The sequence below is a fragment of the Cervus elaphus genome, chromosome 4, assembly GCF_910594005.1.
Source record: "Cervus elaphus chromosome 4, mCerEla1.1, whole genome shotgun sequence".
Lineage (NCBI taxonomy): Eukaryota > Metazoa > Chordata > Mammalia > Artiodactyla > Cervidae > Cervus > Cervus elaphus.
In genome coordinates this window covers 19960728-19977679 of record NC_057818.1, presented here as the reverse complement: position 1 = coordinate 19977679, position 16952 = coordinate 19960728, and the positions used below count along the sequence as shown (strand labels likewise).

At 41.7% G+C, this 16952-nt stretch overlaps 1 protein-coding gene across 1 annotated transcript in view; it reads right to left on the bottom strand.

Annotated features, from left to right (window-relative positions):
- The window catches only part of HEATR3 (HEAT repeat containing 3), a 36531-nt gene that overhangs the window by 2560 nt on the left and 17019 nt on the right, over positions 1–16952 (bottom strand). Inside the window, exons 11-14 of the mRNA XM_043898410.1 lie at positions 16620–16756; positions 10992–11080; positions 5924–6067; positions 2563–2739 (exon numbers count right to left, since the gene is read on the bottom strand). Coding sequence (XP_043754345.1) covers positions 2563–2739; positions 5924–6067; positions 10992–11080; positions 16620–16756 — 547 coding nt within the window. The remainder of the gene's footprint in view (positions 1–2562; positions 2740–5923; positions 6068–10991; positions 11081–16619; positions 16757–16952) is intronic.

The window sequence follows — 16952 nt, the reverse complement described above, 5'->3', positions numbered from 1 at the left end:
GAAAAACACTCGGTTAAATAGCACTATCACTGCAATGCATACTATGTATGCAAATCAATCAGAACAATGGACTTTCCAGAGATGAAGGGTTATTCTACTAGTTCACAGTTTACATAACTGCTCTCTAAGCATTTGCTTCTGCAGAGTCTGATGACTCTTAACCACATCTGCTTTCCCAGGGGCTTCAGGGAAAGGAGATATTTTCTCTTTTCCCTTCAGCCTCCTTTTTCAGAAGTTTAGAGGGCCTGTGACCTTTAAGAACAATGTGGACACCACACCCTCCATGTACTGGCTTAGAAATGTCTCTAGGAGACAGTGTGAAGTAAAAGCGCATAAAGTACAAGGCTGTGAATCTATTATGCTATCTGTTGGATAATAAAGGGGAAAAATACTAACGTACGTTTGTCTTTGTGCAGAGAAACACCATTCAGTTTGGTTACCCACAAGGCAGGCTGGGAACAGGTGGGAATAAAACTTCTCACTGCTTAAAAAATAAATACCAAGGGAATGTCCTTGGAGGTCCAGTGGCTAAGACTCCATGCTCCCAATGCAGGGGGCCCAGGTTTGATCCCTGGTCAGGGAACTAGATCCCACCTGCTGCCAACTAAAGATCCTGCATGCCACAGCGAAGACAGAAGATCCAGTGTGCCCCAACTAAGACACCGAGCAGCCAAAACAAACAGACAAAGAAAAAAAAACACCCCAAAACAAAAAATAAACCCCCCAGGGTGTGGGGAGGGTGAAATGGGTGCAGGCGGTCAAAAGGTACACACTTTCAGTTCCAGATGACCCCTGAACACTGTAGGGGTTAGGGGGTGCCAACGCCCTATCCCCTTGTTGAAAATCCAAGTACAAATTCACTGTTGGCCAAGGTCCAACCAACTGAAGATCCTATAGGACTGTAGTATTTACCACAGAAGAAAATTCATGTATTTAGGTTATTTAGGTAGATCTGCACAGTGTCATTCAAGGATCAACTGTGTAAGTGAAGTAAGTCCTGAGGGTGTAATGCAAGGTGATTACAGTTAACAACATTGTATTATATATTTGAAAGTTACTAAGAAAGTAGATCTTAAAAGTTTTCTTTACAAGAAAATAAATTTATCACTATGTGTGGTGATGCATGTTAACTAAATTTATTGTGGTAGTCATTTTGCAATATATATACATATCCAATCATTATGTTGCACACCTAAAACTATGTTGTAATGTCAATTATATCTCAAAACAAAACAAAACCCAAACAAACAAAACTGGAGGCTTAAACAAAGCAAAATTAAGAGCAAACTAATTTTTCCCCCTCAAGGCTAAAGTCACCTACTAGTGAAGCTTAACTCAATGTCAACCACTATATTACTATATTTTTAAATGTAAGATGTCAAAACATGAAAATGTTATAAAACAAACCAGTTGTTAATGTTCCTAAATGAACACTGATATACCTGTGAGAATGTGCATGGCATGTGTGGCTATTTTTTTTTTCTTCTGGAAAAGAAAACTATTTTTAACACCTTAAAAAAAATTCAAAATTTTACATTTCTAGACATACAATCATTTTACCTAAAAACCTGTCACAGAGTTCTGCCTATGGGAATTGAATTCTGCCTTTGACGCTTGTTAGAGAAAAGAAATAGACACTGGAAAGCAACAAAAGTAGGCTAATTTTCCATTAAAACCTCTACTTTCCTAACAGAGATTTAAGGCAAAAGTTTAATTCAAAATGTAAAGTCATAAAACACAAATATTTTTATTTCTCAAAATGAAATATATAGATTTAGATAAGAGGAAAGTTGGTCAACTTAAATTTGTAAATATGTGATCAAAGGCTGTTTTTAAAATTTTTCATTGCTTTCCCCCAACCACCAAAACAGTTTTTTTAAATTATCTTTTTGACTCAAAGTTAACTTTGATGCCTCTGATGAATCAATCAATTGATCGATAAAAAGGCAAATGAAGGTAGCTACATTCTCCATTATAGACTGGCTTAGAGTTTGTTTGCCTTATTTTTTTCAGAGGACCAAAGGGAAATAAATGAAGTCGGCCTACAACACATTACATGATATAAAATAAATTTAACACTGTCTCTGAAAGTGCTTTGCAGGCCGGACTGCAGGGCTTACACATAAGTACTGTTAACATCGCTAAACCTCTGCAGAGAGGAACTTGTTCACACCATTTGGGCTCAAGTCACAGTGATTCAACAGAAAGGGCTCAGTCGCCCTGACTCAGCCGACAAGCATTTACACAGAACCGGGGATGAAGTGCTATGTGAATCACCAAGATTGCAAGCAGGGAACCACACTCACCCTTGTCCCACAGAATGCTGAGACTTCACCATTTCTAAATAAGCCACTTGTTGTTTAGTTACTAAGTCGTGTCTGACTCTTTTGCAACCCCACAGACTGAAGCCTGCCAGGCTCCTCTGTCCATGGGATTTCCCAGGCAAGAATACTAGAGTGGGTTGCCATTTCCTTCTCCAGGGGATCTTCCCACGTCTCCTGCGTTGGCAGGTGGACTCTTTACCACTGAGCAACCAGGGAAGCCAAATAAAATGTTACATACCTTCATTTTGAAGACTGGCTGGAATTCTTTCAGAGTAGATAACAATTTAATTTGAACTGAGGCCATTTCAGCTTCTTTACCATCTGCAAAAACGTCAAAGAGGGCGTCCAAGGCCTCCCCCGCTACCACAAGACAGGGGTCTTTGGTGGCAACCTCAAGCAGAAAGTACCCGATAGTCTGGAGAAAACAAAATACAGCAAAGGATTGTCCAATATTCTAAGTCAGTTTTCAAAATAAACACCAACTCTAAATGTGACAACAATTCACGCATAGTTTTACATACAAATGCTAGGGAAAAGTTAACACTTTTAAAAGACTAAAGACTTAACATATTTACAAAAATACTAAGTATAATGTAAGCAAGATAAATTCAAAACCTTAGTTTATATTAGTAAATAAAGTGAATTAAGATCCATAAATGACATATGAAAGACTAATACTGGAAATTATTAAATTTTCCCTTCTATCTATCTCCATCAAGAAGGCTTTTCCCATGGTGTCAAATGCATATAAATATTATCAGTAACAAGAAACCTCCTGCTTTTTAAATTATATGAGAAACACTCAATTAAAAAAATAAAGAACATATAATCTCATTTTGCTTCACTGTGATGATTTTTAACATCCACTCATTTTTTTATCATTAGCTAGCTAAGGAACAAACTATTCCCAATCTGTGAAGAACCAGTCAAGAGTTAAGTTAGTTTATTTTGGTTGTTTTGCTTCACCACTTACATCTTTAAGGGCAATGTGCACACCTGTTATCATGGTGAGAGAGTGCAAATGCTGTCTGAAATGCAGCTCCACTGTAAGCAGCAGGGTGACTCTGGGCCCTTGCTACTCACTCTGGACCTCCATTTTCTCATCTAAATTTAAGTGGTCAAGAAAACCTCTAGGAGAGTATCTAAATTTAATATCCCACTGGGACTTCTCTGGTGGTACAGTGGTTGAGAATCCGCCTGCCAAAGCAGAGGACACAGGTTCAGTTCCTGGTTTGGGAAGGTCCAACACGCAGGGAAGCAGTTAGGGCCCTGCGCCAGAACCACGGAGTCTGCACTCTAGATCCGAGAGTCACAGCTACTGAAGCCCGTGTGCCCAAGCCCGCGCTGTGCACCAAGAGAAGCCCCTGCCATGAGAAGCCTGCGCACCGAAATGAAGATCTGCGCCCACTCACTGCAACTAGAGAAAGCCCACATGCACCAACGAAGACCAAGCACAGCCAAAAATATAAATAAATCAATTTAATATCCTATTATAAACATGAAATGTACAGCATCACCTATGAAGTAGTCTTACTGAAAAAGTTCACCTGGATCTAACCCAGCCTTTAGATCTAAGTTCCACTCTGCAGGAAATTCAGAAGATAAAGGAACAAACTTAACGCCACAAGGAGGTAACAGGACAAATCCACAGGGCCGAACACTAGGAGCCAACTGACCCAGAAGCTGAGGGAGAAAGAGGTGGTGTGGGAGGTACTAGACGGGGCAAAGCTCTCCATGAAGAGAGACTTAGAAGACCCCAAACCAAGCACAACACGGAGACCTGACTTAGATCCTGCTTTAAACAGACAATCTGTAAACAGTTATCTTGGGAACAACTGGAAGAATCTGAATATGGACCAAGTAGTAGACATATTAAGAAATAATTGTGTATGGCATAATAATGGTGGCTATACAAAAAAACTGTCTTTATTTTTAAGATGCGCATACTGAACAATAAGGACACAATGCCAGGATGCCATTAATTTAACACATTCAGCAGAGGAACTACTTTAAGTACATATGATAGAAAACTCATAACTGTTAAATACGCTTGATGGCTATACAAAATTCACTGCACTGTCTACTTTTCTTCATGCTTGAAAATGTGACTAAATAAAAACATTTTGGAAATCTTACGTTATGCCTGAGAAAAACTTGCTGTTCCTCTAAAGTGGGCCTTGGACTTTACAGTCTCAAGGGGTGGGAAGTGACTACACCTCCACGTGCTCACTGGCACATGTGTACCTGTGCAGAACGATACAGCCGTGCTCTCTCACTCAGGGTCTATGTATTAGAATCTCTGGAGTGACACAGAAGGAATGGGGAACAGGGGCTGCCTCTCTGGAGTGGAAAGAGGGGACTGGCACTGTAGAAGTGATGTGCCTTAGCTTCCCTGGTAGCTCAACTGGTACAGAATCCGCCTGCAATGCGGGAGACCTGGGTTCGAACCCTGGGTTAGGAAGATCCGCTGGAGAAGGAAAAGGCTACCCACTCCAGTATCCTGGCCTGGAAAATGCCCTGGACTATACAGTCCATGGGCGTCATGAAGAATTGGACACAACTGAGCAACTCTCACTTTCAAATGGTTTGGATGTGCACATATCATCTTTTTCAAACAGGCTTCTAAAAAATAGCAGTCACACTGTTAAGCTCTTAGCAAGTTAAGAAGTACTTTAGGGGCTTCCCTGGGGGCTCAGCGGTAAAGAATCTGCCTGCCAGCACAGGAGACGAGGGTTCGATCCCCGATCTGGGAAGATCCCACATGCCCTGGGGCAACTAAGCCCATGCACAACTATTGAGCCTGTACACTGCAACTACTGAAGCCCAGGAGCCTGAAAGCCTGTGGTCCACAAGAGAAGTCTGTGCACCGCAACTAGAGAAAAAGCCTGCACAGCAAAGAAGACCCACTACAGCCAAAAATAAATAAATAAATTATATAGAAAAAGGAAATAATCTGTAATAACCAGTTTATTACCCACTACCAGTAATCCACACTTCGGCAATTACTGTTAGCACAAAGAAGGGTAACTTGACTATTACTGTCCCTTTAGTTACTAGGCTGTACCTCTGGCCGTGCAGTTGCTGAGCAACTTGCTTAGATCAAGTGCTGGAAGCAAACGTGCTGAGTGAGTTCCTTGTGTGTGGGCACTACCAGAGTCGCTGCTTAAAATTTATGGAGTGGTCTTGGGATGAACTGGGTGGCCAGGTGCAGACTGCACTTCAGCCTGGTGTGCTGGGAAAACTGTTTGGACTGCTCTTCATCCGGAGGAGAATATAATGTGCACACATTTTACGCAACAGTCAAAGCAGGGTCAACTTGAACAACTTTGAACCTTGGCCTTCCACTAAAGGCAAATTTACTTTTGAAAAACATCTCCGGAATAAAGATAAACGGCAAAATGCAACTCGACTCTTCAGTCTGACTCATGGAGTAAGACCAGGCCAAAGGGTATACTTTATATCTTAATAAACAACTTCTTGATATGATTTCGTCTCATGAAATCCACAGGAGATTTTAAAATCCACAGGAGTGATTTTAAAGTCACTCTTCTCCCATTTTTAGTGATTTAATAGTTCAGGCTGGAAGCACAGTGTTTTACCTTGAGGGTGTCAAGCGTGCCATCTTCTTTGGCTAGGACGCTGCCTGTGATTCCCAAAATACTAACCACGTTCACTCTCACCCCCACATTACTACTGTGGACACCGGCGGTGCACAGAGTCATCAGCTGATCGGGAGTCATGCACTGTTGAAAGAGAAGGAGAGAGCATTTAGCGTGTTAAACTCGGCCAATTCCAACAGCACGGGCCTTGGGATTGGCGAGAGTCTCTTGTACTGGTGGCACAGTTCTACAAGTGACACAAACTCTGGGTGCGCAGGTTATTACATATTCTAAACACTCCTAAAAACAACTAATTCTGAACTAGGATGAGGCCTGCTCACGTCACTGTCACCGCTTACTCTATCATAGCCGGCAGCCTGTAAAAGAGCCTTCAGCTCCTGTTTGTCTCATGTGAAGATTTTCATTCAGATGTACACAGAGCAAAGAGATTCTAACTTCTTTTCAACACTGGTCACAAAACAAAACATTTTGAAAATGTAAACAGGATCATGCAGCTTTAATAAAAATGGGCTGAATCTACACGAGGTAAGACCTGACTCTTGAGATTTGTGTGCTATGGCAAGTTATTAAAGACTGTAAAGCGCATTCAATTATACAGTGCTTCCACCACATAGTAATAATTTTTATTTTAAGCTGATTTGACTTTATTGTTGGCTGCACCATGCAGCATGTGGCATGTGGGATCTTTGTTCCTCGACCAGGAATCGAACCCATGCCCCCTGCATCCCTGCATTAGAAGCATGGAGTTTTAACCACTGGACTGCCAGGGAAGTGCCTTAAGCTGATTTGCACACACACATGGATGCAGGTTTCACAAGAGTGCAAATGTCACTTTCCATTTCATAGAAACTGAAGGTCAAAAGTTTTGTTCCTGGAATAAAATTAAAAGAATAAAACTTAAAAGATATATATTAGAGGCCAACATCATATACTATATTTAATAGTAAAACATGAGCGACTTCCCGTTAAGACTCTGAAAGAAGGCCAAGTCTGGATAGCACCGGATAGCCAGAGGCGTGGCCATGCAATGACTAAGGAAGGAAGGATGGCAGACAGCCCATAGGAGGAAAGGAGGCCCAAGAACTATAAAGCCAGGTTCCTGGGAAGAGTATCCACGTGGATTCTGAAATCACCCAGAATCATGGCGGGACCAGCAGCAAACAACAGGGTCCGACAACAGGAATCTTCAAGGAATGAGTGGCCCCTGGGGATGGTGGGTGACTGTAACTGAGAGGTAGGTGGTGTGGTCTAGTGACATGTTGCTCAAAACTGGAGGATTTCAGAAAGGAGGGAGTGAGCATGGTTTAGATCTGTGATTCTCAAACATCTGTGTGTACGACCATCACCTGGAGAACTTGTTAAAACACAGACACTGTTGGGCCCCTCTCCAGAGCTTCTGCCTCAGTAAACTAGGGGAGAAACCCTGGGATCTACCCTTTAATACAAAGGAAAAAGACCACCAGCTCAGGAGCAAAGCTGGCAAAAGACAAGGAAAGTCACAGAAAAAGAATGCAAAAGCCCTTAAAAGACATGAAACGATCTCCAACCTCCTCATAATGAAAGAAATGCAGATTAAAATTGAGATACAATTTATCACCCAACAAACCAGCAAAAATCCAACATTTTGACAACATATTCTTCTGGTGAGGGTGTGACAATACAGGCACTCTCAAACAAAGCTGGTGGAGATTTGAAATGGCTCAGACTTCCAAGGGGGACGAGAGCAATGCCTAGAGCAGAGCTACTGATATATCTGTTCTCTGAGTCACAGGCCCACCTCTAGAAATCGGCCACAAAGACATAATGGCAAAAACACAGCAGAACTTCAGTAAAAATGCTACTCATTGCAGTTCTATTTGTAATAGCAAAAGACTGGAAAGAACTAAAAAAATCCATCAATGCAAACATGGTGAATAAATACAGAATATGTACCCAAGGCAGGGCTATCTAGCTGTAAAAAAGAAAGGAGAAACATGTTAGCATACTATGATGATTAATGAGAGAAAAGCAAGGTGCAGAAGCACTCCTTTTAAAAAAAAGGGTGAAATACAAATACATACATATTTTGCTTATGTTTTCTGAAAAAGAAGAATAGAATGATAAATAAAAAAATCAATAAGGATGATTACTAATGGCACAAAGGAAAGAACAGGGGCAAATGGACAGAAACTAGACATCCCTCTACATATATTTGTGTGTGTGTGCATATAAAGTATAAAACTTACCATTTCAACCGTTTTAAAATGTATAGTTCAGTGGCAGTAAGTACATTCACATTGCTGTGTAAGCAGCTATCACTAACATCCATCCCCAGGACTTTTTCATCATCCCATACTGCAACCCTGAACCTATTAAACTATATCTCTCTGAGCCCATGGTAACTACTCTTCTACTTTCTGTCCTTATGAATTTAATTATTCTAGGTCCCTTATAGAGGATTCATACAATATTTGTCCTTTTGTGTCTGGTTATTTCACTTAGCATAATGTCTTCATGGCTCATTCATGCAGTAATATGTACCAGAATTTCAGTCCTCTTTAGAGCTGAATAATATTCCATTGTGTGTAAACACCATATTTTCCCCTGAATATATTTTGCTTTAGTTTTAACTCTGAAATTGCGTAAATATTTTATATAATTAAAAAATAAAAATTAGAGCAATCGAACAAAAAATGCTTTTAAAAAAAGCTGAAAATGAAGCTAACTTTATAACAAACCACACAAGAGAATACGTTCAAAGTGACTTTAAAGCATAGTAATTTGTACAGTCCTAAAGGGATTTTTCTTCCTAAGGACAAAAAGAATCACAAAGAAATCTTAAACTGCATCCAGTACTGTTTAACAGCGTTACTTTGAAACTAATAACTATATGCCATAGGATGAAGTAAATAATAATGAGTTCATAATGATACTTAAAAAAAAAAAAATTCACTGATCATTTTTAGAGATTGCTAGGACACCAGCTCATTTTCTGGGAAAAAGGGTTGGGTGGGGAGAGAGAGCCATACCCTACCTTTTTTGGTATGAAGTGTATTCCAAAGTTACCAAAAATTGATGAAATAAGTTCTTATTTATGGAAGAATCACAGCTAATAAATGTAAAAGGAATGACAAAATTAGGGTATTTTCATCTTGCAAACCCTAATGAAATAATGGATCTATACAATAATCACTGGTTGCTACAAGTGAATCTATGGATATTAAGATTTTAACACCGCTATTTTACAACAGTGTATCACTTGTGATATAAAAGTAAAATATACATACAGCACTACAAATTATTTTTGTCTAAAAATTCTGATCCTGAATCTAATTAAGTCTCTAGACATAACTCTCAATTTGTACGAAATATGGAAGACAGATGGGCCCATTAAATAATAACATTGTTTAGCCAGCCACATCTGAGAATGGGGGAAATTCTTTAGGACAAATGATAACTTACTCAATGGAAAGACAGTATGAGGAAAGGTGGGCAGGTAGGGGAGATGTTACAGATTCAGAGATTTAAGAATCTGTCAACATGCGAAAAATTGTTGTCTAGTTGCTCAGTCATGTCTGACTCTTTGCGACCCCATGGACTATAGCCCACCAGGCTCTTCTGTCCATGGGCTTTCTCAGGCAAGAATAGTGGAGTGGGTTAACATTACCTTGTCCAGTACTAAAAATTACTGAATTATATACTTTAAATGGGAGAACTATATGGTATGTGAATTATAAAAATATATATATTTAAGAGACCAAAATATCAACTAAGAACAATATGTGGATCCTGCTTAGATGCTGATTTGAACAAACCACTAAAAAAAAAAGAGAGAGATTTGTAAAGCAATCAGGGAAAACTGAACTCAGGCTGCATATTAAATGATAATTTTAAAACATCTGTTAATTTGGGGGTTTGAGATAATGGTAATGTGGTTAAGTTTTTTAAAAGTTCATTTTCTGTCACAGACAACATAATGAAGCACACAATTAAACATTCATGGGTGAAATAACATGATTTCCCTTAACTATTCCAAGAAGCAAAAACGAAAATGGAGGGAAAATGAAAGAAATGAAAAAGACAGATGGGACTTCCCTGGTGGTCCAATGGTTAGGAATCTGCCTGCCAAGGCCGGGGACACGGGTTTGACCACTAGTCTGGGAAGATTTATGCACCACGGGGCAACTAAGCCCATGCGCCCCAACTACTGAGCTCATGTGCTGCAACCAGTGAAGCCCATGAGCCCTAGCACTCGTGCTCTGCAACAAGAAAAGTCAACGCAATGAGCAGAAGCCCATGAACCCCAACTACAGAATGGCCCTCACTTGCCACAACTCGAGAAAGCCCGCGCGCAGCCACAAAGACCAGTGCGGCCAAAAATAAAGAAAGAAAACAAAGAATGACTTGTTGACACTAGGTGATAATGCTTGCAGGTAACTACTATTATCTCTGCTTTTCGTAACGTTTGAAAATTTCCTTCATGTAAAGTAAAAAAATAAAAGCGATAAGGCACCTATCAGAGAGGCATAGACAGGTCACTGTGGAGTATTTGGAGGACGTGATTGAAAATTTCTGTAATGCAGCATTAAAAAAAAGACAAATGGTTTCCAGAGAAAATATAAAATACATGTCAAACACATTATATCATATAAAAATAAAATTGTATAGGGAACGTCCCCGGTGGTCCAGTGTTAAGAATCTACCCTATAATGCAGGGAACGAGGTTCAAACCTTGGTCGGAGAACTAAGATCCCTCATGCCAAGGGGCAACTACTGTGCCCGAGCACCACAACTAGAGAGAAGCCCCTGGGCTGCAAGGAAAATGATCCCACATGCCGCTACTGAGACCTGGTGCAGCCAAACACAAAACAAAGGAATAAAACCACGCTCTGGTGGCAGAGTGGCAACAAGGGAAAGATTTCACTTTTTACGCTTTAGGTACTTTTGCTTTCACTTTACAAGGAACACGCATTACTCTTCTAATAGAACTACTTCAAAAAATTTAAAAATCTTGCCTCCATTATACAGAATCTTGGCTAGTTTCATATAAAAATTTTTAAAACCTTACCTGAGGAATGTTCTTGGAGGCCATTGTTTGCAAAAGGGCCCTCAAGGCACTACTTATGGCTTCTAAAAAGTCAACGTGCTTAGCAAAATCTAAAACACAAAAGTGAAATATAAGTTTGTCTTTTTCTAAGAAGAGTGAGTTTTTAGGAAAAGTCAAAGCACAACATTGTTAAATGTTAATATATGCTACTATAATAAAAACACGTTGATATTTAAGCCCAAACTTCCAGTGAACAGCCCCCTGTGAACTGAATATCTGAGTTTGAAAGATGACCACAGCTGAAATAATCCTGACAGTCTTCAACTTGTAGATATTGAATTTTCACTTAACTCACACTTTAGCACACAATAGACCTGAGTGGGCCATTGTAGATGGAAGTCAGCTTTTCACTGATCGCTATCACTGTGCTGAGCAGATGTAGGGTGAAGTCATCACCCAAATCAGAGTGCCACCCCGCAACCCAAACCCACTGCCCAGCTGCAAAGTATTGCTAGCACAGGGCTGGGCCACCATGCTTCTCTGCTTTTCAGTGGCTTTCATGGTTTTTACTGACCCAACTTCCCCTTCCCACTTTGGTTCATTTTTACTCTTTTCTTATTGTCCCTTCTTCTCATACAGGACAGAACACAACAGCAATAAACAATTATGCTAACAAAGCCATACGGAAGTGTAAGGGCCGCCAGGTGAGCTGGCTCCCTCCCCGCTTTGGTGGGAAGGGAGAGTGACTGATGCATGTGATATGTTATGTTTTTCAAAAACAGCCACCACAGTACTTCCAGTTCTGCATGATTCTGCAGAACACTGCCAATTCCCACAAAGAGGTGGAGTCTATTTCCCCTCCCCTTGAACCTAGGTGGGACTTCGTGGCTTCTTCAACCAAGAGAACATGTGAAAGTGGCAGGCTGGGTGATAGAAGGCATGACTTCCACCTGATTCACATGCATTTGCTCTCTGCTCTCTCTCTCAGCTCTCGCTTTTGGAACCCAGCCATCATGTTAAGGTCACATGAAGAGGTCACCTGTGGGTGTTCTGGCTGATAGCTCCATGCTACCAGACATGAGAGCAGACAGACCTCAAGACGATTCTGCCTCCCAGTCTTTCAACAGAGTCCCCCTGCTAGGGTTTCTCAACCTCAGCACTGTGGACATTTTGGGCCAGATCATTCTTTGTGGTACATGTGGGGTCCCCTGCGCACTGGGACACTTAACAGCATCTCTGGCCTCTACCCTTTAGACACCAGTGGCAGCAGCAGCTAAGCCGCTTCAGTCATGTCCGACTCTGTGCAACCCCACAGACAGCAGCCCACCAGGCTCCTCTGTCCCTGGGACTCTCCAGGCAAGAACACTGGAGTGGGTTGCCATTTCCTTCTCCAATGCATGAAAGTGAAAAGTGAAAGTGAAGTTGCTCAGTCGAGTCTGACTCTACACGACCCCATGGACAGTAGCCTACCAGGCTCCTCCATCCATGGGATTTTGCAGGCAAGAGTACTGGAGTGGGGTGCCATTTCCTTCTCCATTAGATACCAGTAGTACCTCCCAAATTATAACAGTGAAAAATGCCAACAGACATTGAAGAAGTCCTAGGAGGCAAAAACTGCTACTAGTTGAGAACCACCATCCTGGACATCGTGGAGTAGAGAAAACCATCTTCACTGGACCCTTTCTAAATCCCTCCCCCATAGAAACCATGAGAAAAACATTATACGTGATTACCACAGTTTCAAGCCACAAGGTTTTGGGGTGATCTGCTATGTGGCAGGAGACACCGTGGCTTTCTCCCCTGCGGTACCTGTGGCCATATAAAGATACTGATGCCCTCTCTTCGGCTGCATGAGAGCGAGGCAGCTTCTGCACAGACTGGAATCAAGGAATGCTACCTCTTCGGGTTCTCTCATTTTTAGATCTATGCCCTGCACAGAGGCAGGGAATTCCTGTAAGTATCACAGAACAGGTACCAGGATACTTTAGGGTCAGACAGAACAGGGACAGAATGCAGCCTTTGACATGGTGTGACCTCTCATTCTGGTCTTAGCCAGAGATTATTAGAAGCCAGAGAATTAACTCCTCAGAGGGATCCTTCCATACTAACTAATGTGACACCTCATCCCATTCTGCTTTGAGTTTTTCCTGTCTGGCCAGAATGACATTAAACCTTTATTTATATGAGAATGCAAGTTCCATGAGCAGAGCAACCTTGCCTATTTTGTTCATGCCTGGATCCCTTTGGACCTAGCACAGTGCGTGGCACTAAGTAAGTCAATACATAGTTGTTAAAAGAAGGAAGGCCCCAAGGACTTCCCTTGTGGTCGAGGGGCTAAGACTCCAAGCTCCCAATGCAGGGAGCCTGGGTTTGACCCCTGGTCAGGGAACTAGATCCCACATACTGCAACTGAGTTCACATGCCGCAACTAAAATTCCTGCATGCCACTACCAACTTCGAAGATCCCGAGTGCCACAACTAGTAGCTGGTGCAGCCAATAAATACAAAAAAATATATATTTTTTTAAATTTAGGAAAAACAAAAAAGGAACACTCCTGAAAAAGTTCCTAGACCTCTAAATCTCAGTGTCTTTATCAGGAAAGTGGGGTGATAACGCCTAGCTCATCAAACCTAGTACTTAAGAGGTCCTCAAAAGCTGGCATAAAATTGATACTTCCAAAAGTCACCATACTGGCTCTGAAAAGTAACTTATGCTTGATTAAAGCTGCAAGTGTAACCCTGGATATTTGTGAGCTGCACATAACACAATTAAGATTCAAAATCCTAATCTAAACTACACTACTATTTTATATTACGTGAAATTCATATTTCCCCTAAATTTGGAAGATTTTTACTTAATTCATATTTCTGGTTATCTAACCCAAATTAGAGGAGGAAGTTCAAATGACTTTGCCTTTCTGACAAATTCTCAGTAAAAGGTCAGCAACACATTGTGTTGTCAAAAGAAATTAAGTAAATGTCAAATGAAGTTAAGTGATTCAAAATGTTCTTCGCCTCTCAACAACTTTGTATAGGATCTAAGAATTTGCAGCACACCTAAATATAGGTAAATAGTCAACCCACAAGTAATCAAGCCGCAAATGATATTTAATTTTACAGACCTATTTTCAATGTTGACATGGAATAAAAAGCATATCCCAGTATGGGAGCTATGACCATTTTAATTGTTATGAGAAGAAGCTTTCTGCTTCCCAAAACCTAGGGAAACAGGGAATCCTAAATGATTTTAGAACCCATGTAATGGAACAAATGACAAACTGACCCAATTTGAAAATACAACATTGCTAAAAATCCCTTGATGTTCTGAAGATCAATATTTTAAATGAAGGAGACAAAGATACAGGTGTTTTGAATGCAAGGGCCAGATTCTACTAAAAACTTTTTCCTTTTATCTCTGATGCCAGCCACATAAAGCCTATACAGGTATGTATCACAAATTTTATAACTATTCAGACTGTATTTAAGCATTAAGATGAAAGGAAGTTAAATACAACACAGCTGTGCTATCCTCATACATTACCTTCAAACACGGTAGCACAAAAATGTAAAGAACTTTAGCCCCCTTCGCCCCACCAAATTCCTCAGTAACAGTTCACATTATCCACCCAGAACTCACAGGGTTACATGACTTAATAAATCAAATCCCAAATGTCTGGAAGGACTATACAAGAATACCATCTCTAAATATAAAATTTCATTCTGATAAAACAGTTATGTCAACAAAGCTATGAAATTGAAATTTACTAAAAAATCAAAGTGTTTAATTATACCTCCCCACAATTCAGAAACTTTTCATTATTTCCCTAAGACTCAACTTGTTATGGTTTTCCTGTGATCACTCCAGGCGATAAATGGGGATGTACCAGTGATCACAAGCAACCAGGTGAAGTAGGAGAAACGCACCTAAGGGTTTTCTCTATAGCAGAGGGGCAGAATACATGCACTTATTTCCTGTGAAATAAACTCTTCATGCTGGCAAGGGATGGAGCCAGTGGGACCTTGACTGGACTCTCATTGAGAAATGGCCCAGAGGAAAGAGATGGCAATATAAGGGGTCACTCAAGTTAAGCGAGTCTTGGGCGCACCAAGAGACCTGGGTAAGTCCTGCTCACCGGGGGCTTGGCTGTGGACTCTCCTGCGTGGCCCTGCTCCCTGCAGGGAGCCCATGGGAATGGGTGGAGGGGAGAGGGCATCCGCAGTAGCAGCCCTCTGCCAGCCACCCCTCCATAGGACACTCTGCTGGGCGGACAGGAGCCATCCCCCTTACTCCCCATGCCACCCAGGTCTCTTCAGGTTTACTTCCTAAAAAAAATTTTGGCCATTCTTCACGTGGTGTGGAATCTTAGTTCTCCGACCCGGGACTGAACTGCACCCCGCGCACTGGAAGGTGAAGTCTTGGCCACAGGTGACCAGGGAAGCCCCAGATCGCTCAGGTCTATAAGGCTGGGAAAGAAATACACAGCTTTAGTCGTCACCTGGCCAGCTTCCGCTGACTGGCCCCCTGCACTCCAGAGCTGGCTCAGTGCAGGCTCGCAATGGGGATGGCACTGCTCATATCCTGTCTACACCCTGTCTTAGATATGGACGGGCATGGCTTTCACCTGATCGCACCAGGCAAAGAACACATGGCCTGAGATCACTTGAAAACTCCATCTATAAACTGACAAATGCTGACAACTATATAATGAGTTTCTGAACACTTATTTACTTAATCTTTAAAAATTAACCTAGAACTTCTAAAACAGGTACCATTAAATACACAGCACCTCTTCATAGACAGCAAAATAGATGTCTTATAAAGTATCAGGGATCAGGCTTCCCTAGTGGCCCAGTGGTCAGAATCTGCCTGCCAATGCAGGAGACATGGGTTCGATCCCTGATGCGGGAAGACCCCACATGCCTCAGAGCAACTAAGCTCATGCACCACAACTACTGAATCTGTGCTCCAAAGCCTGGGAGCCGCAGCTACTGAAGCCCCATAAAGGCCATGCTCTGCAACAGGAGCAGCCACGGCAGTGAGAGGCCTGTGCGCCAGCTAGAGAAAAGCCCACTCAGCAGCGAGACCCAGCAAAGCCAAAAAAAAAAAAGAATCAGGGAACAACTCTTGAAGGACTGTTTATACAGAAACTTGGATTTAGTCAAAAGGGACCATGTTTTGATCTTCTAAGAATTTCAGCTCTTAGTGTTCTAAGAAGGGGCAATGTTAAAACAGTTTTGCAAAGCATTAGAGCAGATTCACATCTCCCATATTAACCCTCACTCCAGACATACATGCAACGTAAAGTAACGTGGAGAATTTTCCTTTACTATGTAAAATACTCTATTTCCTCAGATGTACCAAGAGTCACAGATTAGAAAACAAACGTATGGTCACCAGGCAGATGAGAGGGGAGGGATAAACTGGGACTGACATATACACACCACTATTCATAAAACAGGTAACTGATAAGGACCTACTGGATAGCACGGGGAACTCTACTCAATGCTCTGTAATGGCCTACATGAGAAAACCATCTAAAAAAGAGTGGATACATGTACACGCACAGCTGATTCGCTCTGCTGTATGGCAGAGACGAACACACTACTCCAGTAAAATTGAAAAAAGAGTACTATACACAGCACATTTACCTGGCTGAGAAAACAGCAGCTGTGACAGGTGCTGTGCAAGAGTCTGAAGGGCGGCAGGTCCTCCCAGATGGTCCACATCCAGCAGGGAGACGAGGCTCTGCAGACACACGAGGGCTCTGCACTGGATAGTGTTCATTCTGGAAAGGAAGAGAGAGGATGCTGTCTGGCCTCACAGTCACCCGACAGAATTCAGCACTGACGCTGAACCTGAGCGTCCAGTTCTGATGGGGGCCGTCTGCAAGCAGAAGGAGGTCTCGGGCAGTTGGCAAGAACACTTAAGGTGAACTGTGAATCTGACCAGATCAAACTGCTTGAGCACTCAAGGCCTCTGAG